The 17,656-nt window shown below is 35.4% G+C and overlaps 1 protein-coding gene across 1 annotated transcript; it reads left to right on the forward strand.

The window, feature by feature from the left end:
* Window positions 1-4,377: 4,377 nt before the first annotated feature.
* LOC136814028 (putative protein tag-278) lies at window positions 4,378-6,790 on the forward strand. Its single transcript, XM_067070533.1, has 4 exons — window positions 4,378-4,834; window positions 4,936-5,723; window positions 6,081-6,418; window positions 6,595-6,790. The coding sequence occupies exons 1-4, from the start codon at window positions 4,378-4,380 to the stop codon at window positions 6,788-6,790; spliced, it is 1,779 nt and encodes a 592-aa protein (XP_066926634.1).
* Window positions 6,791-17,656: the final 10,866 nt, after the last annotated feature.

Consider the following 17,656-nt stretch of genomic DNA (forward strand, 5'->3'; position numbering starts at 1 on the left):
ATTCGCTGGTACTATCTTGTCCATCAATTGGCTCTACTTTTACTTGATTTATCACTTCACCTAGCAGATATTATCCCTGTCAACCAAACTTACATATACTTTTTAATCGTTAGCATAATTTTTGGAGTGATCCTTGGATTTTTACCGACTTATATTAAGAGAGCTCCATCACTTTGCTGTGGTACTCGCCTTTGTTGCAGCTGTGTCAGACAAACAAAGTTCAACTTAAAAGAGCTTTTACAAGATATTGACAGAGATATACCGACAGACAGGGAGTTATCAAACCTAAAACAAATTTGCTTGGACAAAGGTATTGAGAAATATCGTTTAGCTCTTGAAAATTGGTTTCTAAATGCCCCGATTGAAATTCTATTCACTGGAAGTGCAGTAGAAAGGTTTGGCTTGCCAATATTATCCGACTGGGTGAAAAAATACTTTCGTAAAAACATTTCCTTCAAATATGCGCTTTTTACAGATTTTGATTTGATGTTTTGTTTTAAAGATCTGAGAGCATGTAATGGTTCTTTACAAACAGAAGTACATTTTGAAGTTATTTCTACAGACTATGTACAGCCTGGTTATGCAGCTTTAAAATTGACAGAGTATGGATATAATTGCTTTTATGACGATGGAAGGCCGGTTTCTTCTATCCTTGGTTTATTGACACGATTTAATGATAGTAATGATTTATTTTTCAATGCTGGATCGGTCAAGAAAATTTTCTATCTGATAGTTTCAAGGACTAAACTAAAAAATTATCCACAAGGATCAAGAAACTGTTGCTGCAATTTAACGGCAGTAAAAGTAAAACAGCAAGGACCTGCTATTAATATGAAAACTGGGACGTTCCTTATGTATGACTTTTGTTGTCCACCTATTGCCAACGATGGGTTTTTAGCTGATCTTACTTTTGGTATTAAAGCAAGCTGGCCAAGTGTGAGCGACTGGAAAGAGCGCACCGGCCGTTTTTGGCCAAGTCCTGAAGAAGTTGATAGAATTGTAGAAGGAGGGAGTCATTTTGTTGCCAAATCTCAAACAGACGATAACATTGGAATAACTTGGAGATATTCTTTCTCAAAAGCTGAAGTCGAACTCTCCAAATTGGTCAATCCAGTCGCAAGAAAATGTTATTTGGCATTGAAAGCTATTTTGAAAGATCATTTACAACCAATTGCACCTTGGTTGAAATCGTACCATTTGAAAACCATTCTTTATTGGACAATGGAAAAAACACCAGCAGAATTTTGGGAAAAGGAAACACTTGAAAATTGCTTTTCACATTTAATAGAATCTGTTAAGAATGCAATCAGTAACCAATCTTGCCCACATCTCTGGATTTCAACAATAAATCTATTTGATAAAGAGCTCATAACGGAGAGAATGTATGAGCATTTACTTTTGAAAGTGAACAGAATTGCAAGAAACCCTCACTGGTATATTTCTAGTCATAAACCAGTTCTCAGAGACAGTATGGATGATAGGAGTGAAGCAAACAATTCTGATGAAGAGATTTATATTATAGAGGGAAACAAAGAAACTGAAACAATGGTATAAATAAAGATTTATCGAAAAATCTAAAAAACCCAGGTGTATCAAGGCTTAGCTAGATTTTTCCTTTGCAAATTACATGTTTTTTTATAAGCATTATGCACTTATAAGCATATCTAGGCTCAGATATGGGGAAAAATTAAGCATATGGTAAGCATTACTTGAGCCTACGAAAAATGTTTTTTCTGATTTTGGCTTTTTTTGGCTGGAATTTTACGGATTTTCAGTATTTCCCTAAATTTATGGTTTAGATTTAAGCATCCCCTCAAGCATTTTTCAGCCTTATTAAGCTTTCGACCTAAGCATCTCTGATCCTGTTTTCGGATTTTTGTATGCTTATAAAAAAAAACATGTACAGGTTTAGTTGCAAAAAAAGATATCAATTCTACTGCCTGTGGGGGGGGGGGCACTCGATTTCTAAACGACGGCATGTGTTGCAAAAATATTGGCTTTCGAAATCAGACCATTACAGTACAGCTGTTGTGCAGTGAAATGGTACCCTTACAGTGTATTTACATCTCTTACATATTTTCTCGCTCTATTTAGACTGTAAATAAACAAACTTCGCTTTAAGGGGTTAGGTCAAAAGGCAGTAATGTCTTCTTCTAACTCCTGCGAATGTTTCTAGTTTAGGAATTTTTGTTCTTTATTTCTTATTTTAGCAACTTTATCATGTAATGTTTAATTTTTATATCTCTTTCTTAATGCAAATGTCAAAAAAAAAAAAAAAATTACCGAACCTTTCTCATCCTATTCTCATCTTATTTTGCTGTAGCAAAAGTCGACTCAATATGCAGAACAAACCAAAATGGGTGCGAGTCAAAACTATAAAGATACATCAGATTGTTACTGTCATACTTGCGATTCAGCAGTTCCCAAACACACCCTTACAGTGTATCCCGCTAGCCTTGTAGTGCACTCTATCAAAAGTACACCTTTACCAGTGCACCTTGAAGGTCTCGAAAAACCCACCCTTACGGGCGGCACATGCCGTGGGTCGGACCAAATGAGTGCCCCCGGGCCCTGCTGTTATTTTCGAGTTTGGTTTCAGCATTTTCGAAATAAGATCATTAGTGGTACCCAATTCATTGTTTTCAATAATAATTTTTTCTGTGTGAAAAAACAAAGAAATATTAGGAAAAAGTCCAATAAAAATCGGCAAAAACAGCGATTTCCGGCATATTTCCGGCATTTTCCTCCAGAAAAAGTTTTTTCTCAAAAATCGGACTCAGGCATTTTGTTTTGGGCATTGCTAATGTGCATCTTTATGCAAAAAATGAGAAAAAACTAATGATAACTCTCTAGAAAATGTTAAAGTGTATAAAATTTCATAAAAAAATATAATAAAGTACAGCTCGAAAAATTCAAGAAAAACCGTTTTTCCGGTGATTCTCGGCTGTTCCGGCGATTTTTAGAAAGTTCCAGCTTCAGAAATCAGTTTTATTGACAATTAAATCATGCTTGATGGTTGGCATTGTTAACAATAATATTTCTGTGTGAAAAAACTTCTGATATATGCCCGCCTCTTTAGTGGGCCTGGGCGAGCAAATCCGGAATCAGAATATCAGATAAGGAAAGCAGTTGTTATAACGTCAGTTGACGTCTAATTTTTTGACGTCAAATATAATTTTACAAAAGTATTCTTTTAACACAACTACTATCGAGAAAAAGAGTTCATTTGTAAATTTCATTGAGAATTGGATAGACGTCTGAAACAAATATCAGCAAAAATTTTTGAAAGATGTGGTGGCGCGCTACATCATTGATGACAGAAGACCTTAAGAAATCTTCGAAAGCAAGACTTCCAAAAGGCTTTCATCGTGGTAGAAATCAAATTCAAAGTTTTCAACCAGGTCGTGGAAATACACCAGAAGATGACGAGTTGTGTCAGGTCAAAAAAACGTTAATCAGTTACAAGGATGTTACTCTTCCTGACAAACTTTACGGTGGCCGAAACACAAAACCATGCATTGTTTCTGATGATAAAGAATTCTTTCAAAGAAAGGTTTGTTTATAATAGTCCATGATTACAATTTCTAACCCGGAAATTTTGTTCTTTGGGCCTAAAAATCATAGCCTATTACCCTCCCCACCGCACCGTCCAAAGGATTTATGATACGTTCAGCTTATTCCGTTTGTTTGATCGGCAGGTGCTACGCCGGGTGATGGCTAGTTCTAGCTTTATACTTTAAATCTAATAGCTCTGGTTATATACCATATCTTCCACTCCTACTCAACAGTCACCAGCCTAAGTAAGGCAACCCCAGTTACCTTGGTTGCAGTAAGTTTGTCGTGACTTTTCGGCTTTAGAAAGAGAGTCAATGGTTCTTCTTGTGAAGCTGCCGTCTTATTCCGAACCATGTTTGCTTTACAATATTACTTTTTATAAAGACTGATTATCAGCTTTGGTGTGACTTTCAAAGTTTTTCATGCAAAGATTGGTGTATTTTGTTACCCCTGACACAAGCAAGAAGGGCGTGGCCTCAGCTTAAATAAATTTCGATAGAGTTCGATTCTTTTACGGGCTGCTGGTTCATATCCGCAAATTCAGACTTCAAATGTCTTTCACATTGGTTTTAGATTATGAAGGAGTTGAACGTTGGCCCACTGGAATTCGACATTGCGATGAGAACTTATCAAAATGTCATCAAAGTTCAGAATGAGGAAAAGATACACGAAGGTGCATACGTAGGAGGAGAAGAGAACAAAAACCCTCCTTCGAGAGATAGTGAAGTCAGCACAAAAGTAAAGGGAAGCGAAGATGCTTCTCAAACAAATCATATAGCATTTTTGGACGAACTTCGTACACTTAAAGGCGATTATAGTAAAATGAAAGGTGACTACGACAACATTGTAGGTAGAAAAACGGCAGCTGAGATTGAGATCCGGCGATTATCTTTGATTAAAGAAGAATCCGATCAGGCGCATCATAAAGAGGCGAATGCTTTGCGTAATACAATTGAAAATTTAAATAAACAATTAACAATGGCCCGTGAAGAGGTTGAAGACATGAGCGTAGATATCAAAAAATGTGTCGCCGATACTACATCGCAGTTGAAACAACATTTTGACGCGTTTTTGACCGACGAAAAAGAACAATACCAAATCCTCCTAGCAGAAAAGGAGGCTAAAATTTGTGGCAAGGATGCTCAGATCTGCGAAATAAAGGAGCATTTTGAGAGGGAGCTGAATGCCGTGAAAGAAAAAGGAGCCGAATATTTAGAAAGAATGCTTTCTATTGAAAGAGAAAAATCGGAGCTTAACCAAGAAACTATCCAAGAGCTTCGTAAAAGCTTGGAAGCTGAGCAGATGAGACTCCTTGATGCACAGCACTCCTTTCGACAACAAACGGGGAGTTAGTCAATGCCCAGGCTTCTCAAATCACAGAATTGAATGACAAGAAAGCTGTCATCAAGAAGAAATTGTTTAAGGCTACCAAAGAGATCAAGGAAGCTAACGACAAGGGCATCAAGGGTCACGAAGTGGTTAACAAGCAACAACTTGAGCTGGATGATTTAAAGGCGATGAATGAGAAATTGAGAAAAGATAATGAAGAAAGGCGTAAAAAACATATTGAAGAACTGACGCTAAAAGAGGGCGAGCTGGTTAAGATGTGCAACAGTTTTAAAGAGCAAATCAACATCGAGGAACAAAATATGGGATCGATCAAGACAGAGAACGAAGGATTGAAAATAGCACAAGTTGAATCTGAATTAATCCATGCAGCTGAAATGGCGAAACAGAATGAGGCTTTGCTCAGTCTGAAAAACGCTCAGAAGGACGAGATTTGTGAAGCCAGGGAACAGCTTGAGCAGTTGAAAAAGGAAGCCAACCAGACGGATTCGATGCATCAAGAGGCATTGGCCACAAAAGATGACAACTTGGAAGAATCTGAATTGACGATTGCTTTCTTACAAAAAGAAAAAACGATCTGTGAAAAGAAACTAGAGACTGCATCGAATAGTGTTCTCCGTTTGGAGAAGAGATTAAACCAACGCGAAGTCGAGATTCGTGCTCGTTTGGAAGATATTTCCGCACATAAGAAGAAAGTGAATGCAACCCAAGCTATTATCGAAAAACAAAAGGTATCCATGGAGAGAATTCAGAACGATATGAAACGTGAAAAGAAGAGGATCGAAGCTTTGATCCGTGAACGCAATGCTTACAGAGAAGAGGTAAGATCAGTTTTTATTCAATAAACTGCCTTCGATCAACATCAATAAAGATAGCTAGGTTGTACGAGTCTCCAAGACAATAAAGTCAGGGGGAGCCCTAGGAAAAACTCTACCTTGTAAATTGTAAACCGAACAAAGAGCGGTTCGTAGAGAACTAGCATTATTATATTATAATATTCGCTAAGCAAATAATTGTTATTAATAGGAATGTTTACACTCTAATAAGGTTTATTTTTAGGCCACAGGGTATTTTCGTTGAACATTTCGTATGGAGAGCCGTAAAGGTCCTCGAAAATGGTTAAAAAGGTCTCGATTATGTCAGCGTTATCGTAATTTTAATCAAAATAATGTTTTCAGGCTCATACAAATAGCATAAAGAAAATTGAGACTAACAAAAAGCTCGAGGCAACCAAAGAACACTTGCAAACGATCAAGAAAGATTATGAAGATAAAATTGCTCAAATGCAAAGTTGCCAAGATAGGGAGACAGTAGGCAAGCAAAAGCAAAGGAAACGCAAGAGAAAATCTAAACAAGCTGCTTCCAGCGACATTGAAGCAAATACTGTTGCTACAAAATCTAATAAAGAGATTCCAAAGCCACAAGAAGCAAAGGGTAACAATACGAACAAAGATCGACCAAAGAAGTCAGACCTAGACAATGACAAGATCCAGAAAGTCAATAAAGTTCAAAAAAGGTATCTAAGCTAATCAATAATAGGTAGGGACTTGGGTTACACGAGTTCACTTGTTTTCTCTCCGCTTCTACACATTTTCAATTCATACTAATAGCCCTTACCAATTTAACTTTTTAACAGTCGTTCGATTGGTAAAAAATTCTTTCTATTAAACATCATTACAATTTATTTTATAGTACTGCTCAGCAAAAAAGTCCATCGAAAATATCTAAAAACATTATTGTGAACACTTCAGACGTTCTTTTCGACCAATGCGACACCGAAAGACCGTGGAGCGTGTATGACACTTCACTTGTCACCTTTTGTATCGGAGTATGGTTTCTACTCATCAAGGTCTGCAGCATTGTCACCAACGATGATTCACTCTGGTAGTGACGTCATCTTCAATATGTATACATTTGTAAATAATTTCTAATCCTGGATTTTTTTATATTACTTTCTATCACTTTTATTTTTATTTATGTAAATTATTTTCTAAAAACTAACCCAAAAAAACTTAAAAAACGCTAAAGCTTCTTTCATTCTCAAAAACACTTTTTGGTCTTCTGTATTGGTCAAATGAAATACCTAAAAGAAGTTGAATTGAATTTAGATTATGAAGGAGTTGAACGTTGGCCCACTGAAATTCGGCATTGCGGTGAGAACTTAGATAAATTTTCGCGTGTACTAATTTTCGCGAGACGAGAATTTAAAGATTTCGCGTGGATTAAATTACGCGAATCAAGGGTCTGTATGATTTTCAAGTGGATAAAATTTCGCAAAAATGGTCTTCTTTATTTAATTTCGCGACTATATAAATTGTTACTAGAAAAGAGATGTGTGTTTTTTAATCGAACAAAGGCAGACAAAGTCACTCAAAAGCTTTCAAAAAACTTCAAAGAAAGTACTTTTAAGAGGTTACTAGAGTTTATAATTGAAATGAAGAGTTGAACTCGTAATATAATAATTTGATTTCTTTGTTTTATTTCGCAAACTTTTATTTTCGCAATTGTAAAATTCCAAATAATTTCGCGTTGACTAATTTTCGCGAATCAAGACCTTCAAAATTTTCGCGTGGACTAAATTTCGCGAAAATGCCCAAAATTCGCGAAAACCACGAAAATTAATCCACGCGAATATTTATCCACTTAAGGGCTGCCAAAATGCACCGGTTAACCTTTTTTAGCTTAGCATCAATTAACCCTCTGACGTTAGAATCCAGAGGAGTCCTACTCGCTTTTGCAAGATCAAGTTAAGGAATAACGGGTTTTCGTTACCATAGCAAACAGATTTCAGACTGGACAGAACATATACCAAAAACAAACTCAGACCAGTGGGATTATCCTTATTTAAAGAAGAAAGAAAAATAAAGCGACCGTAGTGCATTGGTAGAGCATCCGGTTACGGTGCGCAAGGTACGCAAGTGGTACTTGATGCCTCTCTGCTTGATGCTCAGCAATTAAGAGAAGGATCAAGGGTAAGTGGAGCAATCCAGTGAGAAACAGTGGCGTCCTCCCCTACCTTCGGGTAGATAGCTATCGAAAGAGGAGCCTTCGGGTCGCCTCCGACTGCGATCGCAGACTTACTTAAAACAAATTTTAGATGCCTGAACGTCAGCATACCGTTTCTCCAAGTACTGCACACCTTTGCAATGTCATTGTAAGGCTACAAATTCAAAGAAAATAGATACACGCTTTTTTTTATAAGAATACACTTTATAAGAATCTCCATGCTGAAAATGGCCAAAAAATTAAGAATCTCATAAGAATATTGCTTAGCATGAAAATTCTTTTTTTGATGAATATATTTCTGTTTTTATAATTTTCTATTTCATTCACTTTGTACTTTACATGGCTGTTTAATACATTGTTTTCTACGATGGCTCTGAGGGAGAATTTCCTCTCCATTTCAAATTCTCTTTTCCTTTTAAAACAAACAATAGGTTCTATTGTTTAACAAAAGGAGAAGTGAATTTCAAAAGGAGAATTATTTTCACCTTTTGTTAAAAGGAGAATTTTTTTCACTTCACCTTTTGTCAAAAGGAGAATTTTTTTCACCTTTTGTCAAATGGAGAATTTTTTTCACCTTTTGTCAAAAGGAGAATTTTTTTCACTTCAACTTTTTTCAAAAGGTGAATTTTTTTCACCTTTTGTCAAAAGGAGAATTTTTTTATCGCTTGGATTTGGATTTTTAGACTAGTCGTCATGCATTTTAGCTTTAGCCTTGAATTTTAACCTTAACCTTAATCGTGAGTTGATGAGGAAAAGCTTAGTATTTCCCGATGTCTTCGGACCATCTTTAATCTGGGGTTTGTACGAAAACCTACTCTGTACCAGAGTGTATCTCACGATTAACGTAGCGTACCAATGAATTTTGAAATTAGCCATAGATATTGGGTTTGTGTACAGACAAACGAAAACCGTGCGGCCCGCGCAACTTATGTAGAAAACAATTTGCTTCAAATTCTACATAGGAGATTCACTTCTATCATTCGGCTTTACTTCATTTTTCCCTTCCTCACTCTAAATGCGGTCCGATTTGTTTCTGGGAAATCTAATAAAGGTTATCGTGCCATGGCCTGGCTATTAGCTAGTACTGTTCATATCCAACACAAATGATTGTCCACACACGTGCGCATTCCCTTAGAATTCCCATTTCCATTTTGTCAAAAGGTGAAGTGAAAAAAATTCACCTTTTGTGTTAAAAGGAGAAAAAAATTCACCTTTTGTGTTAAAAGGAGAAAGAAATTCACCTTTTGTGTTAAAAGGAGAAAAAAATTCACCTTTTATATTTCACTTCTCCTTTTCATTAAAAGGAACGGAGAAATTTTGAAAAAGAGAATAAAACCGCTTTCAGAGCCATCGTAGTTTTCATTCTTTTGTTTTTTATGCATAAACATAAGAAGTCTTCTGTTTTTACATTACTTTTTGATGATCTATGACTGGTAAAATCTAAAAATTAACCCTAAGAATATGTTAAGAATGTTACTTTCAGCTAGATGCTAAATGGACCTATCTGATGATGAAAGTTAGATAGCAATGAGAAAAATGAAAACAATTAGTCAGAAGATATAGCGTTTAGCAAAAATGCAAAATACATTAAATTTCATCATTGATTGTTGATGGGGGGAGAGGGAGGGGAGTAGGGAAAATAGAAATAAAGTTTCGGTTGCAAAAATCAGTTTTATTGACAATAAATGTTACCCGGGGGGGGGGAGGCAGTGGGTTTACCAACTGACGGTATGTGCGGCGAAAAAATTGGCTTTTAGAATCGCACCCTTACAGTGCAGAAAAAAATCGGTGAAATTCATACCCTTACAGTGCATTTTTTCAAATTTTAAACTCTTTTAGAGCAAAAAAAATCAACATTTTCGAGCAAAAATTTGCAATTTTTCCCAGATTTGCTGAAATTCCCACCCTTACAGTGCATTTATCAAAAGTCCACCCTTGCAGTGCATTTCTGATATTTTGAAAAACATACCCTTAACCGCCGCACATACCCGTCGGTCAATTTGCCTGACTGCCCCCCCCCCCCCCCCGGGAAATGTTATCAATAATATTTTTGTGTGAAAAAACAAAGAAATATAGGGGGAAAAAGTCCAATGAAAATCTGCAAAAACCGGCATTTTGGGCATTGCTAATACGCATCTTTATACATAAAATCAGAAAAAACTAATGATAAAATCTCAAGAAAATACCAAAAAACCGGTTATTTCCGGTATTCTCGGCCGGAAAAGTATGTTCATTTAAAATGGAGCTCTGTCGCATTTTAGGTATTGCCATTTTGCGTGAGTGTGCAAAATTTCATGAAAAAATATAAAGTACAGCTCGAGAAATTCAAGAAAAACCGTTTTTCAAGCGATTCTCGGCTTCAAAAATCAGTTTTATTGACTATTAAATCATGCTTGATGGTGGACATAGTTATTAATAATATTTTTGTGCAAAAAAACGAAGAAGTATAAAGAAAAAGTCATTATTAGTTTTTTTCCGAAAATTGGGCTCCGTCACATTTAAGCCATCACTATTTATCACCTTTGTTCCAAAAATCAGAAAAACTAATGAGCCAATCTCGAGAAAAGCTGGTAACAGAGGACGGACAAACGGACAAACGGACGAACGAACGAACAGACAAAGGTTAATTTAAAGGACCTCCGAGATAGGTCCAAAAATTAAACTTTTGTTTCTCTGGTATAATAGAAACTATATTGGTACATAATTACTTGGATTTTAGAGTATTAAATTTTCCTCCTGATTTCAGATAGATTTTTACATAGAATCATTGCATAGAAGGTTATAGGTTGGAAGGCTGACTGTTGGAGTAAAACACAACAACAAACAAGTTTTCCCATACCCTTTCCCTGGTAACTGCTCCTTGCCGCCACTCTAATGGTAAGTAAGTAAGTTGGCGACCACATTCGAGGGCGATCAGAAGGCGCCCCCTTTTTTCAGCGAAGGTAGGAGAGGGCACCACTTCATTCCTAGGATTGCTCCATTTACCCTTGATCCATCTCTTTAATTGCTCAGTATCAAGTACCACTTTACCACAGAGTTTTTTGGTATGACCCCACCAGGGATTGAACCCAAAGACTTGAACACCGTAACTGGTTGCTCTATCTTTCTACTACTCTGCTATTCTTTAGTATCGTCATTGAGAAATCAATCATTTTTGGAGCGTTCAAACTAAGAAACTAAAAATATTTTGATAATGTCAAATTTGACGTATAGTAGTAGCGTGATGGGTTGACCGAAATTTTTTAAGAGCAAAGTAGAGGGTGGTAGACTAGAGTTTACTTCCTGCTGAAGTTGGTTTTTGATATTTTTTGACAACGCTGAGTTCAGTGAAATAGACTGGGAACACTTTGGCGAGGTCGCCATTTTGAAAGAAAAAAAGAGTAGTAGAATGTTTTTACAGTCAAACTAAGACACCCCCTGAACTAAGTAAAAGCTCAAAATTGAGAACTGCCGTATACTACCAGGCCTCTTAATCGCAGAGGTTGTCCCGCTTCTGTATACCTAGTAGGCATTGATATCAAATTGTAATTATCATTCTGAATGCTCTTAGCATCAATATATCCAATAAAATGCCAATGGCCAAACTCTTGTGTTCTTGGACAGGTGACATTTAGGGTGATTTGGTTTTCAAACGCGAATTTTCCAATAAAGTAACGGCTAGAAATAAACACAAATACAAAGTTGAGAACGAGCTCATAAAAATATAGTAACTCAAGAAAAGTTACAAGTTTAAGGCTTGACAAGCAAGGTAAACAGAAAAATATGTACAAAATATTACTCTCGGGTACCTAATAGCCGGGGGGGTTGGAATAAGCAGGGGGGTTGGAAAAAATCTCAAAATTTAATAAGCGGGGGGGTTAGAATAAAAATGTCCTGGGTGGAAAACGTTTGAAAAGGAGGCTCATACAGCAGAATTAAGACAAAAAAGGGAACTTTCAAAAACATTTTCCCAAAAATTAATAAGTGGGGGGGTTGGAATAAGAATGTCCTGGGTGGAAAATTTTCGAAAAATTAATTAGCGGGGGGGGGGGACGGCTATTAGGTACCCGAGAGTACTTACTAAAAACACTGTCACCCGGGGGGGGGGGGTACTTAGGCAAAAATGGATGATGGGTATATGCGGACGGTAAGGGTCGGTTTTTTCACCTTTCAAAGTCTCTCTAAGGGTCGGAAAAATCAGAAAGTTTTAAATTAGTCTCTCTAAGGGTCGGAAAATCAGGATTTCTAGGATAATTTTTGATTTCCAGAGAAGAAATTGTAACAAAGTCTCTCTAAGGGTATGATGTTTTTCAAAAATCAAAAAAAATTTGTAATAAAGTCTCTCTAAGGGTATGATGTTTTTCAAAAATCAAAAAAAATTTGTAAAAAGTCCCTTGTTGAAAAAAGTAAAGTCTCTCTAAGGGTATTTTTTTTCAAAAAAAAAAAAATTGTAGTAAAGTCTCTCTAAGGGTATGATTTTTTTCAAAAATAAAAAAAAATTGTAGTAAAGTCTCTCTAAGGGTATGATTTTTTTCAAAAATAAAAAAAAAATTGTAGTAAAGTCTCTCTAAGGGTATGATTTTTTTCAAAAAAGAAAAAAATTTGTAATAAAGTCTCTCTAGGGGTATGATTTTTTTCAAAAATAAAAAAAAAATTGTAGTAAAGTCTCTCTAAGGGTATGATTTTTTTCAAAAATAAAAAAAAAATTGTAGTAAAGTCTCTCTAAGGGTATGATTTTTTTCAAAAATAAAAAAAAATTTGTAATAAAGTCTCTCTAAGGGTATGATTTTTTTTTCAAAATCAAAAAAAAAATTTGTAATAAAGTCTCTCTAAGGGTATGATTTTTTTCAAAAATAAAAAAAAAATTGTAGTTAAGTCTCTCTAAGGGTATGATTTTTTTCAAAAATAAAAAAAAATTGTAGTAAAGTCTCTCTAAGGGTATGACTATTTACAAAAATCAAAAAAAAAATTGTAATAAAGTCTCTCTAAGCGTCACCTTTTCAGCAAAAATCAGTCTCTCTAAGGGTCGGAGGTCCCGTCCGCACATACCCTTCATTCGCCAACCCTAGTACCCTACCGGGACTGGCACCTCACACCGTAACGTACACTGAGACAGCTTACAATAAGTTTTGATCACAAGTTTTACACACAAACATTTATAACACATAAAACAATAAACTTACACATAACTCCCACGAGACTTACAAACGCTATCAATATACAAAGGACGACATACAATTCCTAAGACAATTAATACATATGAGATATCAAAATATATAATATAATATATAATATATAATTAAAGTCTGTCCAAATAAAATTGGCAGTGGAAACAAGAATACCTGTAACTTTTGATAGTCAAATATAATACACCTTTTCGAACGTAGTCGCGCGGGCATTATTTTGTCCGCTTTATCCCACTAAAACTGTCACAATCCTTTTTTGACGCATTTTTCTATTGTCTATTGGTGCAAAAAAAGGACTGGGACGGTTTTAGTGGGATAAAGCGGGAAAAAATACCCGCGCGACTACGGTCGAAAAGGTGTATTATGGAAAATTTTTTTGCTTGTTTTAGAGAATCAAAAGCGCTATATTTGAATGTATTTTTGGTTGAAAAATTCGCGATTTTTAGCGGTTAAATTTGCGATTGTAAAAATTGAGCTTTTTTTAAAGGAAGAAATTTTGGCGGGAAGAAAATTTGGCGGATTTGGCGGATTTGGTCAAAATCCGCCAAATTAAGTTCGCCAAATTAAGTTCCCGCCAAATTTAATTTTTTTCGTCATCCGCCAAATTAAATTCCCGCAACATTTAAGTTGCTCTACTTACCCCCCCCCAAATGTGTGCTATTTCAGGCTTTAAAACAGATATTTCCTTTTTAAATGGCGTTCTTTTGGACAAAAATGTCCTTCGTCCGCCAAATTAAATTCCCGCCAAATTTAAATTTTCAAGTTGACCGCCAAATTAAATTCCCTCGGAAAAAGCTTTTTCGGCAATCCGCCAAATTAAATTCCCGCCAAAATTTCTTCCTTTAAGGTAGTACTTATGCTATAACTTTCATTTTTACACCAATGGTAGTTCAACCTAAGGTTAAGAAGTTTGTTAAACTGACCTTGAGTATCGCTGGATTTTGGAGAGTGGCAATGGTATCAAATAATTATTTTAGCAGAATATTTTTGTAAGATAAGAGCTTTGTTATGTTTTTAGATAAATTATTTACACAACGATAGTTTACAATAGTTCAATTTGATCTCCAATATCCACCGACTCATATGAGTAATTTACAGAACCAGTTGGTTCGCGTGCATAATTTACATAACCAATTTCAACTAATTCCTCATCTCCATAGCTTCGAGTGATTTGATTTTCATAATTCAAAGATTTTTCTATCTTTGGATCAAAAATATTAAAATATATTTCTGGGTTTGCCAAGATTTTATTTATCAATGTGGATATTTTACGAAACTGACATCCCTGGTTGATTGATTTTGTATCGAATAAATCAATAGTGGATATCCAGAAATGTTGACAAACACCACTATTTAATGACGTTTTAAGGTTTTCTAAAATAATGTTAAAGCAGGCTTCAATATCATCGCTTCTCCATACGTCTGTTGATGTTTTTTCCAATGTCCAATAAAGAATGGTTTTCAAATGGTACGATTTCAACCAAGGTGCAATCAGTTGTAAATGATCTTTCAAAATAACTTTCAGTGCCAAATAACATTTACGTGCAACTGGATTGACCAATTTGGAGAGTTCGACTTCAGCTTTTGAGAAAGAATATCTCCAAGTTATTCCAATGTTATCATCTGTTTGAGATTTGGCAACAAAATGACTCCCTCCTTCTACAATCCTATTAACTTCTTCAGGACTTGGCCAAAAACGGCCAGTACGATCTTTCCAGTCACTCGCACTTGGCCAGATTGCTTTAATACCAAAAGCAAAGTCAGCTAAAAACCCATCATGTTCTAAATTACGGCAACTATCAAAGCAACAAATCAGCAATTTAGTGGAACCTATTTGTAGTTGAACGGCAGGCCCACCTTTTGAGAGTTTGGCCATATTGATTTTTGATACTCCTGTTGCAACATCTTCCTGGCCCCCTTGGAAGGAATCAAGGGGAATATCAGCAATAAGACTATATATCAACTTCTTAACTTTCTTTGCACTTAAAACTTCCTTGGATGTGTTGTTCACTTCGATTGAAACCAATAAGTTTTCAAAAATTCCCTTAGAAAGGTTGTTCACTCCATAATTATTGGTAGACAACATTACAAACCCTTGTTGTGTAGAATCGTGTATCTGAAAATGTGCATTTTGATCATTTCCCATAGATGCAAATACATTATCGAAGCACAACATTAAGTCGAAGTCCGTTAGCAAGGGATAACCATTAGGTATAGTGTCAAAGTCTTTTATCCAATCAGATGAAGTTGGTAAGCCAAAATTTTCGAATGCACTACCGGTGAACAAAACACTGACAGGATGAATTTCATTAAATTTTCTTTCTAAAGAATAACGTATGACTTCACCACCTCTTCTCATACAAATATTCTGTAGGCTTACCAACTCTTGTCGAATAGGAACGAAAAGATCAATGCGCAGCAGTATTTCCTTCAAGCTTTGTTTAGATTCTCCGTATGCACAACAATGTCTTCTACCAAGACAAATGATAGGAATCTTTTTGAACCATTTCCGAGTGAAAAGAGCACATAATAAGTACATCGATAGATAGACTGTTATGGAAATACTGAAATACCATTTATCGTAAAGGCAAAGTAGCAAATAGGATATCAGAAGCATCGTTTGTAGACCAAATAATACTGATGGTCCAAATTTGAAAATGTTACTCGATCTGCCAACTTTCGGATTACTGTATAAGCAACAGAGTTTAAACAAGAAGAATGAAAGAATTCCTGGGCAACCCCGTATAAAAATACTTAGAATATTAACAAGGGCTGATGCGATTATATACGTTTGTAGGTTCATACTCTTTCGAACAGAATCGGTGTATCCAACGAAATTAAATTGTCCCTTTTCGGTGCGAATGATATTCGAATATTTCTATCTGTCTGAAAGGATAAACATCAAATCAAATTATTAAAATTAAATGAAACTTGACAATTATAACTGCGAGTACAGATCGGGGAATAACTTTGTGGCAGATTTATTTCTGACCGGATTCTAGTTAATAAGCAGATAATCAAGATCAAGTGAATTTCAAAATATAATTCCAAAATATAATTTCATATACCAAATATACCATAGGACCGGGTTTTTTCTGTGACTACATGTTTTTTTTACATAAGCAAGTGTTTGCCCTTATATCAGGCTCGTATTATGCTTGGCATTCTATTGTTGTTAAGCAATAGATTCATTGTTTATAGGTACCAAAAACTGAGCCTCCATATGTTTATAAACGTTATGTTTATAGAAAACATGCAGTCTCTTTTATTTCACAAATTAGCCTTCAGGAACAAATTTCAAATCGAACAAGTCAAACAGTCAATACATAATTTTGGTCAATTTTACATTTGGTCTGTAAAAAACTAATTAGACAGGTGACCGAACCAAAATCATCCATACCTACCACTGGTCAAAATTTCAAGGCCACAGCACTAACTTGTCAGTTTGAGATTTTGAGCCCCCCCCCCAAAGATGCTTCCTCTAAACCCTAAAGAATAGTATGAAGATGCTGGAATGATTAAGGAAATGTTTTAAGTAAGAGATTTCCGGCATTTTTCCAGCATTTGGACTAACGCACTTTGTAATAAACGCCACACTTTGTAATACCTGACGCACTTTGTAATAAAAACTGACGCACTTTGTACTAAACGATCTAACGCACTTTGTAATGAAAATTAACGCACTTAGTAATACCAAAAGCTGACGCACTTTGTAATAACACCTGACGCACTATTTTGCCACCACTTAAAAAAAGGACTCCTCCTCTAACTTTTTACCACTTCAATATTTTGAGCTCAAATGTTGTATGAAGGGTACCCATATCAAGTAATTTCATCTATTTCATTTTATTTTTTCTCGTTTGTATTAAACTTTTGAGCAAGCACAATTGTCTGTATTTTACATTCGTTGAAGCTGCATTCCCAAATACAAAGAATTTTATCTTTAATAATTGCTCAAGGACCAAGCTACAAGTTAATATGATAAAATAAAATTTTAAACACATTTAGCTTACAACCTAAAATGGTGGCCAAAATATAATTGAATTTCTTGGTATTTTGTCGTTTTTCGGAATTTCATGTTAAGGCGAATAGGGTGATTTCAGCCTTTCGACTTTATTCCCTTGGATATTTCATAGTATAAGCCGCGGCTGGAATGATAACATCTGAATTTCTGTTATTCTATCTCTGTCGTATTTGATTACTATTTGTTGATCAGGAAATCAGTAATGTAGCATCTTTAATGGTAAATTTTATTGGTTTGTCGTTAATACTTACTTCTCAGTGCGTTTTAGACATTAATGATATGCTCTTGATAATACACTTGCATTATAAAATCATTGTAAAGGAAAATTCATCACTAAGAAATTGAAACAAGCACAAAATGGCTGGGCTGAAAGAACTCAAAAATTAACGAGGTGCCTCGAAATGCCTTCGCAATATTTCAGTGAAATCTTTTTAGAAATCAATGAAAAAGTACATCAAGATGACACTGTGAAAATTTTAAGCCAGCACCTTCAAAATTTATCATTTAAACTGACAGGAAAGTTGTCATCTTGAATATAGTTCTTATAATTTCAATTTTA

The sequence above is a fragment of the Clytia hemisphaerica genome, unplaced genomic scaffold (genome assembly GCF_902728285.1).
Source record: "Clytia hemisphaerica strain Z4C2 unplaced genomic scaffold, Clytia hemisphaerica genome assembly, whole genome shotgun sequence".
Classification (NCBI taxonomy): domain Eukaryota; kingdom Metazoa; phylum Cnidaria; class Hydrozoa; order Leptothecata; family Clytiidae; genus Clytia; species Clytia hemisphaerica.